Source organism: Herpailurus yagouaroundi, unplaced genomic scaffold (genome assembly GCF_014898765.1).
Source record: "Herpailurus yagouaroundi ecotype Mexico unplaced genomic scaffold, PumYag 141, whole genome shotgun sequence".
Taxonomy (NCBI): Eukaryota; Metazoa; Chordata; class Mammalia; order Carnivora; family Felidae; genus Herpailurus; species Herpailurus yagouaroundi.
Genome location: NW_024412396.1, coordinates 76,151,736 through 76,173,481, shown reverse-complemented (window position 1 = coordinate 76,173,481; position 21,746 = coordinate 76,151,736). Strand labels below are relative to the sequence as shown.

General features: G+C 60.1%; 1 protein-coding gene across 6 annotated transcripts; it reads right to left on the bottom strand.

The window, feature by feature from the left end:
* Nucleotides 1-12,119: 12,119 nt before the first annotated feature.
* On the bottom strand, nucleotides 12,120-20,555 carry TEDC1 (tubulin epsilon and delta complex 1). 6 transcript variants are annotated; one of them, XM_040478422.1, is made up of 12 exons: nucleotides 19,568-20,552; nucleotides 19,393-19,471; nucleotides 18,604-18,806; nucleotides 18,184-18,339; nucleotides 16,974-17,072; nucleotides 15,877-16,027; nucleotides 15,375-15,381; nucleotides 15,233-15,258; nucleotides 15,104-15,117; nucleotides 14,502-14,588; nucleotides 13,940-14,107; nucleotides 12,120-13,834 (listed from the first exon to the last, which is right to left on the bottom strand). In XM_040478422.1, the coding sequence occupies exons 1-12, from the start codon at nucleotides 19,898-19,900 to the stop codon at nucleotides 13,511-13,513; spliced, it is 1,647 nt and encodes a 548-aa protein (XP_040334356.1). In that variant the 5' UTR covers nucleotides 19,901-20,552; the 3' UTR covers nucleotides 12,120-13,510. The 6 variants fall into 6 exon arrangements, with proteins under 6 accessions (XP_040334356.1, XP_040334351.1, XP_040334352.1 ...); XM_040478417.1 differs by lacking the exons at nucleotides 15,104-15,117; nucleotides 15,233-15,258; nucleotides 15,375-15,381; nucleotides 15,877-16,027 and having other exon boundaries at nucleotides 18,604-18,824; nucleotides 19,568-20,547; XM_040478418.1 differs by lacking the exons at nucleotides 15,104-15,117; nucleotides 15,233-15,258; nucleotides 15,375-15,381; nucleotides 15,877-16,027 and having other exon boundaries at nucleotides 19,568-20,547.
* Between the last annotated feature and the right edge of the window lie 1,191 nt (nucleotides 20,556-21,746).

Below are 21,746 nucleotides of genomic sequence, written 5' to 3'. Positions count from 1 at the left end.
CCCCCCCCCCGGGCGGGAAGTTCTGCTCCGTGCACGGCTGGAAGCCCAGGGCCGCGAGCAAGACACAGCAGTACTCTGAGGAGTTTCTGTCTCTGCTGAAAGATGTCAAAGCCTGAGTCCAAGTGGCCCAACCAACCGTAGCATCATCACAATAAACCCCACACCTGTACACACGTCATATAATCTTTGTCTTTGGTGAAAACCGGAGAGAAAATCTGAAAGGCAGTCAGGTGGCAGAAGCGTGAGAGTTGCGCGACGGCTGGCTGACCTCTCAGCTGCAACAGCACGACCCAGGAGACAACGGGACGGTGACTTTGACCCACCGCAGGAAAGCGCCGGCTGTGGTCGGCAGAGGAATGGCCCCAGAGAGGTCCACGTCCTAGTCCCCCAAACCTGTGATCGCGTTACGTTAGGCAACTGGGATTTTGCAGGTGTGATGACATTACGGGCCTGACAGGGGAGGTTGTCCGGGGTCATCGGTGGGTCCGGTGTCATCACAAGGAGGTGGGGGGAGGGGGTGGCGGGAGAGTCAGAGAGACACCGTGAGGCCCCAAGCCCGGGCAGGGATGGCGGAGGAGGGGCCGTGAGCCCAGGAGTGCCGGCGGCCCCTAGAAGCTGGGGAGGCGGGATGACAGAGCCTCCAGAAGGAGCCGTCCTCGATTTTAGCACACTGAGACCGCCACCTTCCGCAGCTGTAGGGCAGTAGCAGGGCGTGGGGGTGCGTTAGGGCAGCAACAGGGAAGGAAGGAGTAAGTTGCTGGCCTGAAATCACTCTTTACTCAGACCAACAAGAACCGAGAGTTTGGAGCAGGCCTGCAGCAAAAACACTGTAAAAGTCGCCCTTTAGGCGAAGAAGATAAGGGCAAGGAGGAAAGGAAAGCAGAGAAGGTGTCTGTCATAGTGGTAAGAATGCTGAGACGACGCAGTGACGTGTAGAAAACGCAACGTCGAAACGTGAACCGACAGCGTATAGAGCAAGAAGGAAACAGAAGACGGTGTCGACGAGCTCCAGAAGCACCAAGGAACAGGAACACACCGTACGGAGAAGCTCACCAAGCTGGCTTTAAGAGTCAACCCGAGGGGCGCCTGGGTGGCGCAGTCGGTGAAGCGTCCGACTTCAGCCAGGTCACGATCTCGCGAGATCTCGCGTGATCTCGCGTGAGTTCGAGCCCCGCGTCGGGCTCTGGGGGGATGGCTCGGAGCCTGGAGCCTGTTTCCGATTCTGTGTCTCCCTCTCTCTCTGACCCTCCCCCGTTCATGCTCTGTCTCTCCCTGTCCCAAAAATAAAAAAACGTGGTAAAAAAAAAAAAAAAAGAGTCAACCCGAAACAAAACAAAAGGGGGGTGGGGCGTGGAAGCAGAGCAGCTGCAGAAATGAGGAAACTTTTTTAAGAGGCGGATTTAAACACCGTTGTATCAGTAGTCACATCAAATGTAAATGGACTAAACTTTCCCATTGAAAGGCCAAGACGATCGCTCTGATTTTCTCAAAAAAGAAAGCAAAGCAACACGACGAAACAGACCTTGTTTACAAGGAACACATAAAAGCCATGAGAAAGGAAAGGAAGAGACGCGGTCTGGAAACACGCCCCGGAAGCGATGCGGTTCCAGAGCAGCCGCGGTGGGTGGCTGCGCAGGTACGTGCTCCCACCCTGGAGTGCGGCGTGGGGGGTGCTCAGGCTGAGTCATCACGGTGCCTGCCGGCACCTGCCAGCGGCCTAGGGCAAGTGTGTGTTTACACCCACACCCCGGCAAAGATCCATCCAACGTGGCTACACAGGAAGAGTTGCCGAGTCGAGCCCAGCGTCTTACGTTTGTTCGTTGCCTTCTTCTTTTCATGTCCTGGGTCCCCTTTTGGGGCGAGACAGAGCAGACGTGGCGGACTCTGTCTCTCCCACTGGACGCAGCAATTAAAGGAGGACCGTGCATGGCTCACGCGAGGACCCAGCAAAGTCGTAACGGGCCGACTGTGGGAAGAGCCAGAATTTGAAGCACTACCGAAGTGGGGGTGGGTCTCGGGCCCTCCCTCCACACCCCCTGGCCTGGACTCACCCCAGCCTGAAAGCTAGAAATGGGGCTGGGGACGTGGACAGAGAAAGCTCCAGGGGAGCTCTCTAGTTCAGGCTCAGGGGGCAGGAGAGAAAGGGGCGTCCTGATGCTCCCTGAGGCTGGGGGAGCTCCGGGCAGAGTGTCGGAGTGGGGGTGGTTCTCTTCTCCCTCACACCTGCCCCCAGGCGACCCCCCACCCAGCCTGCGGTGGAGGCACCAGTTCACATGTGCCTTGCGAGGGAGAAAACCTGCCTCTCCCGTGGGAGGAGACGTGGTCCCCAGAGGGCGGGAAGGGGAGAGAGCCAAGCGCTGCCCTCTGTCCAAGTCGCAGGCGCCGTCACAGGGAGTGTGCAGGAGGCAGGGTGACCAAAGCCGCAGACTCTGCCAGAGGACTGTAAAGGGGAGCCCCGGGGAGCCAGAAAGTATCCAGAAAGCATCCGCATGACGTTCGTGCCTTCTGGGCTCACCCCAAGCTGTGTGTGCCTCCCAGGTCTGTGCACTGAGCTACAGGACAGACCACAGCCGAGTCCCACACCGGCCACCGGGGGTAGTGCCCACACAGGACGGATCCAGGTAACACTGTAAAGGCTTCGAAAACCGCTGGCATTGAAACCACAACCCACAGAGGGCTGGGCCGATGGCGTGCTAAAAAAAAATGTCAACACTCTCAGTGGGATTTTTAGAAGAGCAGGTATTCATAACATAATCTCTGAGCGTGCAGGATACTATCTAGAATTATCCTGTGTGTGAGGAACCAGCACATCCAACGCACAAGAGAGAAGAAAATCAAAGCCCCAGGGCAAACATGACACAAAACCCTCAACAAAATATTAGCAAATAATATCTCCAAGGCACCACAGCCACACAGAGGGTATCCCAGGAATGCAAGGCTGGCTCAAGTCAGGAAAACAAATCCGTGCGAGCCACCATATTCACAGTCTAAAGAAGAAACCACACGATCATGTCAACTGATGCAGAGAAAGAATTTGACAGAATTCAACATCCATCCACGATACTCTGAGCAAACAAGAGATAGAAGGGCATTTACTGACTCTAACGAAGGGCACCTACAAAGGGCAAAAACAAACACAAACAGACAAAACTGAAATACTTAGTCCCGAAGGACTGGATGTTTGCCTTAATTACCTATTAATTAACAACATACTTTTAGGTCATTTTACAGTAATCTGGCCCATGCCGTTCTGACTGAGCAATAAAAATTAATGGCACCAGGGGTGCCAGGGTGGCTCAGTCAGTTAAGCGGCCGACTTCAGCTCAGGTCATGATCTCGTGATTTGTGAGTTCAAGCCCCGCGTCGGGCTCTGTGCTGACAGCTCAGAGCCTGGAGCCCGTTTTGGATTCTGTGTCTCCCTCTCTCTCTGCTCCTCCCCCACTCATTCTCTCTCTCTCTCTCTCTCTCTCTCTCTCTCTCTCAAAAATAAATAAACATTAAAAAAATTAATGGCACAAATAGTGGGGCTTCCTGGGCTGATGTGCTGAGAAGGCACAGCATCTCTTGTGTGATATCTGTGCCCAACAGTCAGGGGAGACATGATTGAGGGGTGTTCTACATACTGGTCATGGAAGTCAGGAACACACAGAAGAACATTCCAGATGAAAGAAGACAAGGGAGAGGTGACAGCCAGATGCACACATGAGCCAGGACCGGTCGTAGCCCCATGAAGGACGTCACCAGGACAGTGAGGAAGTTTGCATGGCATCTGCCAATGACATGGGGATGTCGGATCAGGGGTGGTTTCCTGATTTTGGAGGTAGAACCGAGGTTATGTAGGAGAAAGTCCTTTGCTTCCGGAACCCTCTGAGGTATAAGGGAAATAGGTGGTGTGTCTGCAGCGCGTCCCCAAAGGTGCACAGGAGATCTACACGTACAAATATAGGTGAGTGTATGTGTACCACACATATTACGTGTGTGTGGGTGTGTGTGTGTGCGTGTGTTCTGTGAATGCGGAGACAGAGCAGAGCCGCGAAGTGTTGACATTTGGGGAATGTGCGTGCTATTTCTGCAGGCTCTTTATTTGAAATCATTTCTTAAATGAAAGGCTTAAAAAAATCAAACCGTTCTTCACATGAACGATTAAATGAAAAAATAAGATCACATCAGTAGAATCAAGAAACATTTAATAGAAGTCAATAAGCTGTTCACGATGTGTTTTTTAAAAGCCTTCAGTAGATTAAGAATGGAAGGGGATTTTTTAATCTGATGAAATGCATCAAGAAGGATCCCTCGCGAAGAGCAATCTTTCAAATGAAGAGTTGAAAACATCTTCTTTCAGACAGAGCAGACAGCTACCGGCGCGGCTGGGCTCTGTCCCCGAAGCTCCGGACACGGGAGCTTCTTCCAAGAAGCAAGGAAGCGAAACAGAAGAAGTAAGAGCTGGAGATAAGGAAACGAAGCTGTCATTAGTTTGAGCAGGTGATATGATTTGTGCTTGGAGAAGTCTATAGAACCGAGAGAACAAATGTTTGCAATTAATAAGTGAGTTTAGCAAGATTGTTTGTACCAGGGCAGTATGTAGCAGTCAGTTGTGGGGGCGCCCGGGTGGCTCAGTCGGTTAAGCGTCCAACTTCGGCTCGGGTCAGGATCTCGCGGTTTGTGAGTCTGAGCCCCCGCGTCGGGCTCTGTGCTGACAGCTCGGAGCCTGGAGCCTGCTTCGGATTCTGTCTCCCTCTCTCTCTGCCCCTTCCCACTCGCTCGCTCTCTCTCAAAAATAAACATTAAAAAAAAATTCAAAATGAATAAAACTTTTTAAAACCTTTTTTAAATAAGTCAGTTACATTTCTATAGTTTTCAACAGTTAGAAAATGAAATTTATATGTGTGTGTATATGTAACATATATCAGGTATGTGTGTATATATATGCATCTATAATGTTTAACGGATGTACATATATGCATTTATGCATACCGTTCATAATACAAGTAATATATCTAATAAAGGAAGTAGAACACCTCTGTGCAGAAAACAAGAAAACATCATGAGATAAATTACCCCTAAGTAGATGGAGATGTGCTCACAAACAGGAAGCATCCGCGTTTATAGAGATAACACATCTCCTCAAACGGGTCAATACACACAATGTAATCGCAAGCAAAATCTCAACAGGTTTCACTGCTATTTGACGAACTCGCTGTGAGATGTGTATGGAAATGCAGAGAGCCAAGGAGAGGCCAAGCCTTCGTGCCGTAGACCAGGGTGGCAAACTCACCCAGCACGCCGCCCACTGTGAGGCTGGAGGAGTCAGCGCCGCGGGGCCCGGGGAACAGAGGGGCACCGTCTGGAAGGGGCACCGCGCAGCCGCGGGGACAGGTGACCTCCCTGCTGACGGTACCAGGACAGGGGCTGTCCACACGGTGGGAGGGGGGGAAGAGCCAACATTCCTACAGCTGTGCTCTGAAGAGTGACGTTACTCTAAATCACATATTTTTAAAAGGTGAAAAGCAGTCCCACGTGACTTGTCATTCCGGGGGCAAAGTCAGGAAGGGAGCCCTAGCAGAGGTCAAGATGCAAGAGAATAACTTTCTGACTCTGGAGTTGGAAAAAAAATTGTGGTTTGCGGTTTTTTTTTTATGTTTTTTATTTTTGAGAGAGACAGAGTGCAAGCGGGGGAGGGGCAGAGAGAGGAGACACAGAATCTGAAGCAGCCCCGGGCTCTGAGCTGTCAGCACAGAGCCCAACCTGGGGCTCAAACCAAAAAGCCATGGAGATCATGACCTGAGCCAAAGTCGGACGCTTAACCGACTGAGCCACCCAGGCGACCATGAGTTGGAAAAGATTTTAAAGGGGACACAAAAAGCAGTAGTGATAAAAAGAAAAGAGTGATAAATTGGATCGCATGAACTTCAGGAGCTTCTGCTCATCAAAAGACACCCCTGAGGAGGCGAGAAGGCAAGTCACAGGGAGACGCTTTGTGCAGCGCTAACGAGCTACAGGGGACACCCATCGGGGACGTACCAAGAACCTCTGCGTGTTAGTAGGAAGGAAGACAACCAAAGGGGGGGAAACGCGGGCAAACGCAAACAGGCACTTCCCAAAGGGTCAGTGAGGGACGGCCAGCGTATCTCGCCACCAGGAAAGAGACACAGCGAGAGCCGGACAGTCGGAAGAGCCGAGGCTGTCCAGACGGTACATCGTAACGTGCAGCGGTAAAGCGAGTGAGTCAAACAGCTACGCGCAGCAGCCAGTGCGAAGTTCGCGGACACAGCCCCGAGAGATGAGGCCGGACGCCGCGGGGCTGCCCGAAGCTCCAGCACCAGACGGAAGCGGGTCACAGCGTTTAGAGTGCGGAGAAGCCCAGGCCGAAGGGCCCTGGAGCTACGCGGCCGCGGTCTCCTTCCGGTCCCGCGAGGTGGCTCCGTGGTCTCCTTCGCGTCCGGAGAGGTGGCCGTGTGGGCGCTCACCCTGGGGTAGTTCACGGAGCTCGACACCAAGTATCTGCGCTTTTCTGCACATGTGCTGTGGCTCAGGATGAGAATGCGCCGGGGCTCGGTCAGTGGAAAGTCGGACTCTTGGTTTTGGCTCCGGTCGTGGTCTCACGGTCATGATCTCACAGTCATGGCATGGAGACCCAAGTTGGGCTCCACACTGAGCATGGAGCCTGCTTGGGATTTTCTCTCTCTCTGTGCCCCCCCTTCACACTTTTTCTCTGTCAAAATAACATTTTTTAAAAAAATAAATAGGGGCGCCTGGGTGGGGCAGTCGGTTGAGCGTCCGACTTCAGCCAGGTCACGATCTCGCGGTCTCGCGGTCCGGGAGTTCGAGCCCCGCGTCGGGCTCTGGGCTGACGGCTCAGAGCCTGGAGCCTGCTTCGGATTCTGTGTCTCCCTGTCTGTCTGCCCCTCCCCTGCTCATTCTCTCTGTCTCTCTGTCTCTCTCTCTCCCCCTCAAAAATAAATAAAATTGAAGAAGAAGAGGAAGAAGAAGAAGAAAGAAAAAGAAAGAAAGAAAGAAAGAAAGAAAGAAAGAAAGAAAGAAAGGGAAGGAGAAGAAGAAGGCAGCACCTGGGTGGCTCAGTTGGTTGAGCATCTGACTTCAGTTCAGGTCATGATCTCATGGTTCATTGGTTCGAGCCCCATGTCGGGCTCTGTGCTGACAGCTCAGAACCTGCTTGGGATTCTCTCTGGCTCCGTATCTCCCTGCCCCTCCCCTACTCGTGCTCTCTCTCTCTCTCCCTCAAAATAAATAAATAAACTTGAAAAAAAAAAAGGAAAAGAAGGAAACAAAAGTAAATTCCAGATAAAAATAAAATGCGAAGTCCTGTAATCAGTGTACAATTAATCAGAGAAAACACAGAGACTGTGGGGTGCGGCTACCCAGTTGGAAGGGTGTGTGAGTCTTCACCTTGGGGTTGTGGGTTCAAGCCCCACACTGTGTGTAGAGATGACTTTAAAAAATAAAAAAAAAAAAAAACAAACAGTGACTCTTAATGTTGGAATAAAATAAGTCAACAATATGCTGTATTAAAAAAAAAAAACACATGGTTTGTTTTAAGACACAGTAAGGTTAGAAAATAAAGGACAGACCAGCCTATACCATGCAAATATGAACCAATAGAGGGCTCCAACATCATCTCGGGGTACAACCAAATATACTTTAGAGCAGAAAAATAGCGTAAAGCACGCAGAATGAAATTATGTGCTGGTAAAAAGGAACAATAAAACAAGATTTATCTCTTATAAATATATAAATACCTAACAATGTAGCCTCAAAGTATGCCAAGCAATAATTAACAGAATGACCAGGGAAAGTAGATAAACCATTATTTAGGTTTTTCATATAAAGTACCAAAATTGTATTTAAATGTGGGCAGTTTATTCCTGAGCAGGTAAATATTAAAGAAATTGAAATAATAACCAAAATCTTCCCTTCTGACAACCCCAAGTTCCAGATGGTTCTCCTAAATTTTCAAGGAACAGTGGTTGCTACCTTCACAGGCTATTCCAGAAAACAGATCGCAAAGGCTGTGACGAGGCCAACGTGATCTGGATTCCAAAACACAGTAAGGGAAGTGCAACGAGAAAGGGGAAAATGCAGCCGGGTTTCATTTTGAACGTAGACAACGAACTCCCTAAGATTTTAGCGAAGCGAAACCAGCTGGATATTAAAAAGTTACACGATCACAGGCGCCTGGGTGGCTCAGTCGGTTGAGCGTCAGACTTCAGCTCAGGTCATGATCTCCCCGTTTGTGAATTCGAGCCCCGCATCAGGCTCATGCTGTCAGTGCAGAGCCCGCTTTGCGTCCTCCTTCCCCCTCTCTCTCTGTCCCTCCCCTGCTTGAGCTCGCTCTCTCTCTCCCCCTCTCTCTCAAAAAATAAATAAATAGGGGCGCCTGGGTGGCGCAGTCGGTTAGGCGTCCGACTTCAGCCAGGTCACGATCTCGCGGTCCGGGAGTTCGAGCCCCGCGTCGGGCTCTGGGCTGATGGCTCAGAGCCTGGAGCCTGTTTCCGATTCTGTGTCTCCCTCTCTCTCTGCCCCTCCCCCGTTCATGCTCTGTCTCTCTCTGTCCCAAAAATAAATAAACGTTGAAAAAAAAAATTGTAAAAAATAAATAAATAAATAAATAAATATTAAAAAAAAAAGGTAAACGTCGTGATCAAACAGGGCTACTTACAGGAATACAAGGATGGCTCAACTTGGGAAAGCGTGTGGTGTAGTTAATGTATTTCATTACAAACGGGTGAAGGAGAAAATCATAAGATTGTCTTGATGAGTAAAGTTCATGATTCTGAAAAAGCCCTTAGGAAATTAAGAGTGGAAGAAAACTTTCTAAACGTTAGAAAACCAGGGGCGCCTGGGTGGCTGTTGGTTGAGCATCAGACGCTTGATCTCGGCTCAGGTCATGATCTCGCTGTTGTGGGATCGAGCCCCGCGTTGGGCTCTGAGCAGACAGCGCGGAGCCTGCTTGGGATTCTCTCCCTCCCTCTCTGCCCCTCCCCCACTAATGCACTTGCTCTAAATTAGTTAATTAAATGTTACCAAACTCCAGGCACGGAAAGCAGCGGTTGATGGAGAAACCTTGGGTTTGCACCCTTGCGGCGGGAGAATAAGGACACCTGCCCCTCCCCGCTGCCGAGGGGTGAGGCGTTAACGCCGGGGCCACGATGAAACTGCAGCCATCTCAGGACGCTTCCGTCGAATCTCCTCCCGGCTCTGCTCCTCTGGCTGAGCCATCAAGTGGAAACAAGAGCCAGAAGCGGTGGTGAGTTGCGCACGAGGCTTTAAACCCGCACCACGTGGAGAGAAACGGAAGGCAGGCCACAAACACCGGCGTTGGTGGGGGCCGCAGTTCCCAAACCGTGGGGTCTAGGCACCCCCGGGTGCCACGGCGAATCCTCAGGGGCAGCACAAGGTGTCGCGAATTTTGAGGGAAACAGGTGAGCGCCACAAGCCGGACACCCCCTCGTGGATGGCGGACCGGACCGCTCTGCTTTCCTTTCTGCGGTATCTCTGCAAAGCTGGTTTTACAGCAGCTGCTGTGATGAAAAGAGAGCAAATGCCAGGCCGAAATCCGCGTGGCTCAGCCAGTTCAGACGGCAGTGTCCAGTGTGAGGTCTGAAACTCCGGGACGTTGACTTCAGGGGACAACCGCCCGCCGCGGCCGAGTCGAGTCCCCCCAGGGAAACGAGCCCCATGCCCATCTGGTCCCTGCACCCGGCTCACGTGCCAGTGTCTCTGGGGCTGCGCGGGCGCCTCCATCACCAGAAGGAGGGATATTTGCACACCCCTGTTCACTGCGGCCAACAGCAGGAAGAAAATGGACAAAGAAAACGTGGTGTCTCGATAAATGGAATCTTACCGCGCGTTATTCTAAGGAAGGAAATTCTGACACCTGCTACCACGTGGATGAACCATGAGCACATTTTCCTGAGCGACACAAACACCGTGTAATCTACACATCAGAGGTCCGTAGAGGAGTCAAATCCATACAGACAGAAAGCGGATGGGGGTGCCTGGAGCTGGGGACGGGTGGGGGTGGGTGTTTAATGGAGACAGAGTTGCACAGAGGGGAGAGGAGAAGGTTCTGGGGATCTGTTGCACAGCAGTGTGAATGCACACAACACTGCTGACCCATACGCTTAAAAATGGTTAAGATCATACATTTAACATCAGCTTTTCGCCACCAAGAAAGAAAAAACAGAAAGAAAAATAAAAATTGTCCCCCAAAAAGGAGGGGGGAAAATCTTGGGTATTATAAATAAAGAATCTAAACAACCCAGAAGGCAAAACATCAGCCATCACCTCACAGGCCCCACAACCAAGACAGCCACAGACCCAGACCCCAAAACTGCCATTGGCCTGGCCCCAGCCTGGCACCCCCACTCCCCGCCCGCCTCATTGCTGAGCCCCAGCAGCGGAGGGGGCCTGTGGGAACGAAGCCCTGAGCCCCGCGTCCCAGCAAAGCCTGACTGGGCCACAGGAGTCTACAGCCCCCACCCCTCCCCGCCCCCTCCGAGTGCCTGTGCTGCCCCCAGTGCACCCCGTTTCCTCTGTCTCACCACCCTCCTGGGACACTAGGTGCCCCTCGTCCAGGTCTCTGGCCCCCACCCCAGGGCAGGCACACTTCAGGCACCAAGTGACTCCTTGCTCACCAACGGTGAGCTCAGCCAAGAAGGGACAGAGAGGGGAGGAGGGCACCTGGCCATACTCAGTACCCAAGACCCTGGGGGGACACAGGAGCGTGGGGCAGGTGCAGGGCTGGAGGCCACGACCGCAGGCGAGGACCGGGGGGGGGGGTGTGGACCAGGTCACCAGCTGCACCCCTCGGACCCAACTTCCCCCATAAGTGCCGCTGAGAAGTACCCCATCCCGGGAACACCCCGCGAGTGTCCCCCTAGAGACACGAGCCGCAAAGGGTCCTGGAGGGCCTGGTCCAGTCGCCGCGCCCCAAGCCCAGGCCCGGCCAAGGTCGACCAATGAGGGTGAGGAGGCCGTGCCCTGAAGGGAGAGAAAGCCAGCCCTGGGCAGTGAGGTCAGGGCCAGAAGGACCCAGGCGCCGGAGCAGGGACAGGATGCCGTGATCGCGAGAGGCCAAGTGCGGACGCGCTCACGGGCGGGGCTTCGCCGGAGGTCCTGTCGGCGCCGCAGTGGATAAAACACGGGAGGAGGCCGGCACAGGTGCTGCGGATCCCTGTGAACACAGGCCCGAGGAGCAGGGGACACAGACCGCAGCCCTGCCCTGCTGTGATGGTCACTGGGCTCTTCCCCACGGCCTCCCCGTGCGTCACCTTCTGCGGCCCGTCTGTACTTCCCCTCACCTTCCCAGTCCTGGCCACGGCATCGCCCACAGTCTGCTCTTCCTGGCTCGGCTGCCGGGCGGCCGTCCCCAGCGTTGGCCCAGGCCCGCCAGCCCCTGCCCTGCGCAGGCCCTGCGCCCACCCAGCGGCTTGCGGGCACATCACCACCCCGTCTCCTCCTCCCCGCGGCGCCTGCCCCAGGCCCGCTCTGTCTTCCTCAAAACCGTTTCCTCTACCCTCTCTTCACAGGTTACAAGTGTCGCCAACGGATTCTCCCGTGGCCTGTCTTTCCCGGTCTTTACGGGGTCTCCGTTAAGCAGAAGTTTCTGGCGTCCATGGGGGCCAGTGGAGTATGGGGTCCTGGGCCCCCACAGGCTCCTCTGCCTTCACATCTCCATGGGGAACCCTGGGCCCCCACAGCACGGGCCTGTCCCAGGCAGAACCCGCGTACTCGAGCTAGCTGGGCCAGGCCTGCATCTGTTCCGTGGGGCCGCAGGGGGCTGGGTGGCGCCCAGGCCCTGCCGCAGGCCTGCGGACCTGCCATGTCACGTGCAGAAGAGGACTCAGGTCCCTGACCGACCGGGGCTGGGGGCCGGGGACCGTGATGGCTGCGGCCCCGCCTACAGGAAGGCGGCCATGCTTCTGTGCTTCTGAGCCACTAAGCGCGTGCTAACGTGGCGGCAACAGTAGGAGCCAATGTCAGAGCCCAGCCTGCTTCCTGGACCACCGAGTGTGCCTCGCTTCCCCCCGACTTGGCCTGTGGCACCTCGTGTCTCTCAGAATCCGCGCCGAACTCCCACAGACACACAGACACACGTGGGGTCTCGAGTGGGCTGTATTGGATCCACAGAGCAGTTTGAGAAGGGACAGCTCCAGAACACTGAGTTTGCATTTGGTTTCTAAAATTCGTTCTCGGGGGCCAGTGGGTGTCCTGACTCAATGGCACTCACAGAGGACAGGGAGCTTTGAGTGACTTGTTTCCAGGAAGGGTCCTGTCCAGCGGCTAGGAGGATGGCGGAGGGCCCAGCAGGCAGGGGTTCTAGAAGTGACTTCACACACTGAGGCGACAGGTGGAGGGCCGGGGCCCCACAGGCCCCGGGCCACAGCTGGAGCACGTGAGGAGCTGGGAGGGGGCCGTGTGGGGAGGGGAGAACCCGACGCCCCCCAGGGACGGGGGTCGGGGTGGGGGTAGGCTGGCGGAGACCAGGCAACACCAGCAACACGCCAGCCAGGCAGGAAGAGCCAGTGAGAGAATGTTCTTGCGGGGGCCCAGGCGTGGAAGTGTCCTCGGGCCTGAACTGGCTGGCAGCAGGAGGCCGAGGACAGGACCCTAGGCCCGCCCAGCAGCAGCCTGGGGTTCAACCGCCCTAGGACAGGGGAGCCTGGCGAGGGAGGCAGGGACGCGGCTGTCTGCGCCTGCTGGGTGAGGGGTGCCGAGAGGCTGAGCCCCCAGGATGGAGGGGGCCTGTTCCGGCAAGCTGGGGGCGCATCCCCCAGACACAGATGGCTCTTTGTCAGGGCCGAGCCCAGCTCCCCGACCGGTCTCGGGAACAAAGCCCCCTCTGTCCACAGTGGCCTCCCCCTCACCCCCAGCACCGCTCCCGGGAGAGGAGCAGAGCCCCCTACCCCCGGGCTCCCAGCCGGCGTCCCTGCCCCCCACGCACACACCAGGCACCCACAGGGCGGGGTGTGCAGTAGGGGCCCGGGGCACAGTGTGTAGGGGGCATGCGGGGCAATCCCCCGAAGGACCCCGATCCCCACGCCGTGTTGCAGGCCATGCCTGACCCACCAGCACCTGGGCAGCGCTGGACCAGCCCAGCTTCGGCAACCACCCCCCCAGGGTCCCCTTCCCCTGGGCCTGAGCACGGACCGGACCCTCCCCAGCCTGCCCCAGATAGGAACCTGGAAGGGTGGCAGAGGGAGGGCCAGAACAGAGCCTCACCCCCGCAGGGAGGTCTCTACGACTTATTTCTGGGTCCTCTCTTGGTCCTGAGGGCCCACGGACTCCACACTGGGCCTGTCATGCCTGCCCCCAGTATTACTAGCCAAGGGGCTGGGCTCTGCCCCAGGTGGGGACAGCCCCAGGGCTCAGGGAGACCATGCCTGGGGCCCTGTGTCTGCGTCGTCCCTGCCACCACCCTGAAATCTGCCCCTCCGAGGCCCAACCGGGGCGGGTCAGGGCAGGTCCCCCTCGAGGCGGGCACAGGGCCTCAACGACCGGGTGGCAAGATCCAGATGAGGCCGGGCAGGGCTCCCACCAGCCTGGCCAGTTCCTGCCGACACTGTCTCTGCAGCTGGCACAGCACTGCCTCCAGGCAGGCCTCCCGGCTCCTCAGCACCTCAATCACCTGGGCCGCCCGCAGGCCTGGGCCCCCCGAGGCTCCGGCGTCACTCTTCACCAGACGGCAGGGCCCGTGGGGCTGGGCTGCGGCCCCACCTCGCTCCCAGGCCCGCTGAAGAGCCGCCAGCTCGAGTCCCACGGCCTCCCGTGAGGCCCGCTGCACCGCACTCCACTCAGGCCCCCAGCCTCCAACCTGCACGGGGCGGACGGCAGCTCGTGAACCAGGGGCGGCCACATCCTGCCCAGGACACGGCCTTCGGGCCCCCTCGGCCCCAACACCAGCCCCCAGCCCTCTCACCCTGGCCTCCCAGGCTGCCCGCCGGGGCTCCGCGGCTCCCCGCAACTCCTCCCGTAGGGCCTGCAGCTCGCGGGCCACCAGCTCCCACTCGCCAGCCCCCCGCTCGGGGATCCGCGGCACAAACGTGGGCTGCGAGGCCTCTGGAGGGCAGGTGCCCAGGACTGTGTCCTGCGGAGAGAGACCGAGTGAGTGGCAGGCAGCTTGTCCGGGCCTCGACCCCAGGTCCAGCCCCTCGGCCAACGGGGACAGAGGGCATAGAGGCCCGGGGGCAGCGGCCACCCCCCCCCCGGTGGCACAGTGAGCTGGAAGCCAGGGAGGCACCCAGACTTGTGGACCCCTGAGGAGTCTGGGCTCCCCAGCAGCCGGGCAGGGTAGGCGACGGACAGACAGACATCAGCAAAGAGGCAGAGACTCAGAGCCAGCCGGCCTGCAAAGCCAGCTTGGTGGCTGGGTGTGCCTGTGGCCTCCCCCAACCTCCTCTTCCGTTCCGAGAACTAGGAAGACGCCCCCACCCCGGGGCTGCCGTGGTCAAGGCCGGGACAGGGAGGGGAGCCAGTCACACCATCCACAGCCAGAAGACCAGCTCCTGGCGCCTCCAATGCAGGGCTGCCTCCAGGCGCACATTCTCGCTCTCCAGACTCCGAAGCAGCTGCAAAGCAGACCATAAACCGCGGCCGGGTCACAACCCCACCTGGGACCCCCGGCACCGAGCACCCGACCACCGTGCTCACCAGTCCCCCTGGCCCCGCCATGGCAGAGCCACCCCCCAGCGGGCAGGATACGGCAGCCCCACCTCCAGGCTGGGGCCTCAGAGACACCCACCGTCCCCACAGGGTCAGGGGCTGAGCCCAAGCGCCGACTCGGGACCTCTGCCCCACATCCCTCACTGACTGGGGGGCTGCACCGGGGAGACTGTAGGCAGATGAGGAGGTCCCAGAAGGGGCAGCCTGCCAGGCTCTCGGGGCGGGAAACCCTCTGTATAACCTCAGGAAGGCAGGGCGGAGGCTGGGCCTGGGCACCGGCATGCAGGGCCCAGCTGCACCCCGCACAGCCCCCCGCCCGGCTCACGCAGCCCCAAACCTGCAGACCCCGCAGGAACATGTGGGCGCGCTGGAGCGCAGCAGCACCTGCCCCAGCCTCGGCCTCCACCACCAGGGGGCCCACCGACCGGGGAGGTGCTGTTGAGGCCTCCCCCCCACCCCCAACCCACTCCATCCCGCCCCCGCTGCCCCCTCAGGAAGCCACAGGCCTGCACCTGCTGTGGCCCCTCTCTGAAGGCAGCCACCAGCCTACCATCCAGGCCACAGGCACTGCTCCTTCTGGAAGACAGGTGCGCCGGACAAAGCGCCAGAGCACGGTGGCCCCACAAGAGCTCTGACAAGCCACCGCTCACGGAGGGCCAGTGCGCGGGCCCTGTACGACAGGCACCCGTGACCCAGGGTCTCCCCTGGCCGGGAAGGGACCCCTGCTCTGCCCCTGCAAACAGCAAACAGGCTGCCAGCCGAGCCACCAGGGGCCTGCTTGCTGCTGCAGCAGGAACCTGGGGCTCCAGGGGTCCGGAGGCCAGGTGGGGAGCGGCCTTGAATGCCAAGCCAAGGACCCAGCCCGTCGCTGTAAAGCCAGGCACAGAGAGAACCACTCTGTGGGCCCAGGGGAGCGCGGCCTGGAGCCCGGAGGGTGCCAGGTGCACCCACGTCCCGGTACGCGTACGCACAGTGAATGTGGAACGGTCCCCAGGTGCTCCCCACCTCCCAGGCTATGGGAAGGAGGGCAGGCACGGCAGGAAGAGGCAACACGCCCCCACTGTCCCCCCACGTGCAGGCCCCGTGCTGGAGTCTCCTGAGGCAGCCACCTCCCCGCCGCATGCCACTGCGCTGTGGCCAGGGCAGGCGGGGAGGCACAGGGACATGAGAAGGGCTGCAGGTCCGGCCAGTAACCAAGCACGCTCACTGTCCAGCTACTCCGCAGCACGCCTGGCCACTCACACAGCAACCATAGATCACTCCAGAAGCTTCTGGGACCCATCCCAAGAGTGCGGGCTCTTTGGGTACACCGATCCGGGCTTCTGCCAGCAACCCCTCCAGAAACCTTGGGAGGAAGCCAACCGTGACCCCCAACGACCTCACGCCGTCTGCAGTCCGGAGGCGCCCGCACGCCCCAGCTTCGGGGGGGGGGGTGCGCCACGGGCTCCCACCCACCACCACCACAGAGACCGGGACCCCAGGCCACATCTGGCTGAAGCCGGCGCAGCCTCAGCCCTGCTCCAACCCAGAGGGACCAAGGGCAGGAAGCCTGGGCCTCGCTGAGTCACCCGTAAAAGGGGACCTGGCCGAGGGCACCTCAGGTCGCCAAGATACCGCCTCAGCACTTCCAGAGAATGCGCGCAGCCCTGCCTGGGAGGGCTGGCCACGTGCTGGCCAGGACTGCAGGCCTGGCAAGCGCCCCCCCCCCCCCAGTGGCTGCCCCAACCCCACAAAGGGAGGCACAACTCTCTGAAAGCACACACCTCCCGAGCTGGGGTCCGCTGGGCCTGGCAAGAGGGGCCACACCAGCCCTGAGCCTCAGCCCACCTGCCTGGCCAAGTGCCCCCCAGGCTGGACAGTGCCAGCCTCACACTCTGGACCAGCCAGAGCCCAACCGTCAAGTGACAGCCAGCCCTGGGCCTGTCCCAGGACGTCCTGGCCATGCCAGCCTGAGGGAAGGAAACAATAATGACAGACGGGGGCGTCCTGAAAAGAAAGTCAGCGAAGGACGGGGCACGCTAGACCAGCCCCCCTCCCTCGCTAACTGTGCCCAGCCACACGCACACACACGGCCACGTGGCCTGGATTTCTGCAACACCGGATGGTCTGGGAGCTGGGGGAGGCCCTGAGGACATGTCTGGGACCCCCCACCAGCAAGATGGTGAGTTGGGCAGTCACCCACAGCTCAAAGCCGGTCGCCTGGGTCCTCCCTCCCAGGACCCTCCCCACCTCGACCCCCACCACCTCACGCCGTCTGCAGTCCTGTGGCACCGACACGCACCAGCCCTCACCTGCTGGCCGCCCTCCGCGTCCCTGAGCAGCTCGGTCTCAGCAACAGACAGGTGGCCAAGGCTGCGGTCACTGTGGCAGCCGCGGGTGTATGAGTGGATCTGAAACAGGCAACGTGAACCCCAGGTTGAGTAGGAAGGGGCGCCTCTCCCAGCTCCAGGTGAGGCTTTGGGGGCCTGCCTTGCAGACGAGGAAAATGGGCCATGCCTGGCCAAGGTGGTCAGGGCAGGCCAGGGTCAGGCTCAGGACAATAGTCAGCACCACTGGGGAGCTGGCCCTGGGCCCTGCAGGAGGCTCCTGCAGAGAGTGGGGTATGGGCAGTGCCGCCTACAGCTTCCCCATCCTGCCCAGTTCCCAGGGGTGTGGTGGAACTGGAATCGGGCATCCCTGCTTCTAAGCTCACTGACTGCCAGGTCCGTGTGGTGGGAGAAACAGCCCCTGGACAGGCTAGGAGATCCAGTGAAGACAATGGCAAGGACGCAGAGTGACTGTCTGGACCTGGGGGACAGGGAAGGCTTCCCAGCAAGGTCCGGCCTCAAGGCATCACGGAGGTCACTGGTGGCCATGTCCCAAGCAGGAGGAGTGACAGGAGCCCAGTCCGAGCCGGAGCGACACAGCTCCGGAGAAGAGCTGAGGGATGAACAGGTCCCCTGCAGGGGCAGACGTGCAGGGTGGGGGGGTCCCAGCATCAAGGAGCCCTACATCGGTGGGAGTCTGAGGCCCCCCGCCCAACCCCCTCTCAGCCCAGGTTTTGCACTGGACCTGTAAGGGTGACCTGTGCCCCACAGCTGAGCCTTAGTGGCCTTCGGGCACTCTACAGAAGCCGCCCGCTGCCCATCAGCCTCCACCCAGGATGTGGCAGAAGGAGGGGGTACCTTCCTTCCCAAAACATGCCCAGGCAGCAGCGGCTCCCACAGCACCCAGAGCCTACTTCGTGGCTCAGAGACAGAGTCTGAGGCCTCTGATGACTTCCGGGAACAGGAAAGTCAACCCCACAGGCTCCTGGCCCCAGTGATGCCCAGCTCCACCTGCCCTATGACCCCTCCTGGACCACCTGGAGCCCTGGGCTCAGGCTCTGGGCCACCACAGGGCAGTGGCCAACCAGTCAGCTCCCAGCCAGGCTTGGGAAGGGCCACATCCAGCCAAAGGCCAGGCTCCAGCCTGTAGTATGGACAGCAAGTGTCCCCGGGGGACAGTCCCCGGTGACAGTACCTTGCCCAGGAGGGCACACTGCTCCTGCTGACTGGTGATCAGCTTCCGCCACTGGAACCGCAGCTTTCCCATCAGCCACTGCAAGTGGCGTATGTCCACAGGGCCATCTGCTTCCACACGGGGTACAGGGGGGCCAGGCCTGGCCAGGGCTTCACACTAGAGAGGGACAAGGGTCACGCCCTGCTCCCACCCCCCCAGCAGAGACCCCAGGAAAAGAGGCCCCTGGAATGAGTGCCATGGTCCTCAGGGGTGCCACACACCCACGTCCAGTGAGCACACACCCAACACTGCCCCCAAGGGAAGGGCAGGGGGGGAGGAGAGAGCAGTGGAGAGGGCGACACCCACCCCACAGGGCTGTCCCAGGCCGCATCCAGGGTCCCAGCCAGGACCCGGCCCCACTCCCTCTCACCCCACACCCACCTCGCACAGGGGTATCTCGTCGCCCAGCCGCACGCGGGTCTGGGCCAGCAGCCGCTCGAGCAGGGGCCCGCGGGCCAGGAGCCAGGCCAAGGCCAGCAGAAGCTCGCGACTGCCCTGGGAGCCGTCCTCAGGGAGCTGTGCCAGCGCCCGCCTGGGGTAGCCCTGGGAGTGCAGCTCCGACTTCACCACTCGGACTTGGGCCTCTGTAGATGGGGGTTCGCCTGCTCCAGGGAGCCACCCATTAGGAGTGCGCCACCAGACCTTTTAGGGACCCCCGCATGACCCCCAAGCAGAGGCCAGGTTTAGGAGGGGACAATCGGGGGACTTACAGGATGAGAGAGCCAAGGCTAATGGGGACACGGCTTATGAGGTGGGCGGGGCTTTGCCAGAGCTGGGAGCGTGGTGGACCGGGTGAAGCCACGACCCGCCTGAGGCGGGGCTTGCCAGGGGGGCGGGGCTAACCCGTTTGGGACTTTACAGGAGGCGGACCTCGTGATGTGAGTGGGAGGAGCGAAGGCCAACAGGGCGTGGCTTACTGTTGGACGTGCTCGACCGGGGAGGGGCTTGCGTGAGTTGGACGGCCCCTGGTGGGTGGGCGGGGCAATGGCCCACCTGGGCGGGGCTTGAAGGGGCGGGGCTAGCCGTTCAGGGGGCCTTACAGGAGAGGGACCCAGCGAGGCGAGTGGGAGGAGCCAGGGCCCACGGGGCAAGGCTCACTCTAGGGAGTGATGAACGGGGCGGGACTTGCGTGAGTGGGCGGAGCCAGGGCCTCCCCGGAGCGGGGCTTACCCTGGGCTGCGGGCGCCGAGGCGCCGTTGGCTGACAGCGGCGAGAGCACGCGAAAGAGCAGCTGCCAGAGCGCCGGGGCCTGCGGGGATCGAAGAGCGACAGTCAGCTGGGCCGGCCGCCGCCCTGCGTCCTCCCCGGCTCCTGCCGACCCGGCCCCCTGCCCCGCGGGCCTCACCGCCTCCGGACGGTCGAACTTGGCGCGGCGGAAGATCTCGGGGCTGGGCCCAGCGGGCAGCGTCCGACTCAGCGCGGCGATGGCCTCGGGCAAGGCCCCGACCGCGGCTCCCCGGTCCACCCTGCGCCGCCGCCGCCCCATGCAGCTTGCGCTGACTTTCCTCGGATTGCGCGCCGCGGCCGCTGGGTCCCAGCGTCCAATCACCGCGCCCGTGCCGTCTCTGCTAGGCCCACGCCCAATCACCGAACGGGCCGAGACACGCCTCCAGCGTCGGCCCAATGAGCGGTGCCCCCGGCCTTTGAGTGCAGTCTCTTCTGTCCAGTGCGCAGGCATTTCCGGTGCTCTCGGGGCCAATTGGCGACGACAGCTCCGGGGTACGCTTTTTGTGGCCCAGTCGCTGCGACACCCGACAGCCGCCTCGTCCAGACCCCACCAATCAGCGCCTCACCCATCTTAGCGCCAAATGGCAGCCTAGCAACCCGCGGAGGGCTTTGGGCCGCGCTCCGGACGCCCCCTGCGGCCGGGAGCGCAACGCAGCCAGGCGCCGCCGACCCTCGCGGGCGTCCCTGTGCCTCCGCGAGCCCGGCCGGGCCGCTCACCAAGGGTTCCCGCGGGATGCGGGCGGCCCCCTTCCCACCCCAAACCTACACCCGGACCCCGGCCCGGTCCTCCCGGTCTCGCTGTTCTGCACCCAGGAAGTCTCCTTCCGCCGCCGCATAGGAGCGGCCGAGGACGCGGTGCCAGGGAGGGCAGCGAAGCGCTCGCCCGCGGTCCCAGAGCCCGGCAGTGCGCACGGACGCCCCGGCTCGTGAAAGGCGCCGGGCGCTCAGCGCTGTCGCGTGTCCACGGTGCGCGTAGGAAACGCCCCACACAGCAGGTGGCGCGCGCGGGCACGCGGGGCGGCTGTAGAACCCTGCACATCGGTTAGAGCTGACGGACGGCACGGGCGAATTTTGTACGTGTGGCACGTGAATGACACCTCAGCGAAGAGGTCGGGAGGACAGAGCCACCAGCCCTCCGACCCTCGCCTTGCCCACGCCACCCTCCTACGCTTCCTCCACCGCTCCCCCCCCCCCCCCCCCCGGCGGGGGCCACGCCCGCAGGAAGTGCGTCGGCGGCGGGTCCCGGCGCCCCAGGTCCCCACCTTTGCCCTCCTCCCTCTCTCCCGCGCGGCCCGCTCCTAGGCCTGTGTTCCACCCCCATCCCCACCCCACACACCGTCGCGGGGCCGGTCACCTGCCCCGCGGGCAGGGGACACTACTGCCAGGCCCCCAGCTTCGCCGTGCCGGGTCCCGCAGGCAGGCCACTCTGCTGAGCCAGGCGTAGCGCCCTGCGGCCATCAAAATAAAGACCACACCCCTGAGCCACCCGCCCAGCCCAGCGGGTCTTCTCTCTGAGTGTGCCACCTGAAGTGCTCTCCTGCGTCCTGGCCTGGTCAGGCCCCCTCTGGCGGCAGGCCTCATCCCTTCAACTGTCCCACCTGGCTGTGGGCTACACGGGGGCAGCGCTGCCCCCCCCCAGCACTTGGCCCAGATTTTCCGGGGTACCCCCACTCCTCGCTGTGGCGCAAGACACCGCTGAATCTCAGATTCAGCCCCAGCCCCCTCCCTTCCACGGTGTTGAGAAACCCGGCCTCACCTTAGCACCATCTGTTCTCTCCCACCCCCTCCCCACCAGATGCACCCTGGCTCCCACCCTTTGGAGCTCTGTGAGCCACCCAACAACCCCCCCCCCACACACACACACACCCTACACGCAGCCCTTGAGGCCCCCAACAGCCCGTCCAGCTCAGCCCTGCAAGGCCTGGGTAGGGCCGAGGCCTGGGAGCGGTGGCCCTCTGCCAGGACTGGAGACTGAATGGCCAGTGGGGGTAATGAGTGTGGTCCAGTCTGCAGCTGCTGCCAGACTGACATGGGCATTTCCAGAAAGCCCCCAACTAGCCACTGCCCAGCTAGTCCTCAAATTCCCCACTTGGCCGCTGGCTACTTGCTACTCTGGAGGGAGGGTGTGCAAAAAGAGGGGCGGTGCTGTCCAGGCAGATGCCCCTGCAGGAACGTGGCTGGCCTGGTCCACCAAGGCAGGTGGGGAATGGAGACAAGGGTGGGCAGGAAGTGGAGAGAGCAGGCGAGGACTCCCCACCACAAGGCCCCGAAAGCTTCTCAAAAAACGGAACCAGCTT

Bases quoted from the DNA above. Each gene is read 5' to 3' on its own strand.
- TEDC1 (XM_040478422.1), bottom strand. From the start codon at position 19,900: ATGCCTGCGCACTGGACAGAAGAGACTGCACTCAAAGGCCGGGGGCAC. The intron at 19,472-19,567 runs GTGAGGCCCGCG...CGATCCCCGCAG, and splicing joins AGTTCGACCGTCCGGAGGCG to GCCCCGGCGCTCTGGCAGCT. The intron at 13,835-13,939 runs GTGAGAGGGCTG...CGCCCCGTGCAG, and splicing joins GGGCAGCCTGGGAGGCCAGG to GTTGGAGGCTGGGGGCCTGA.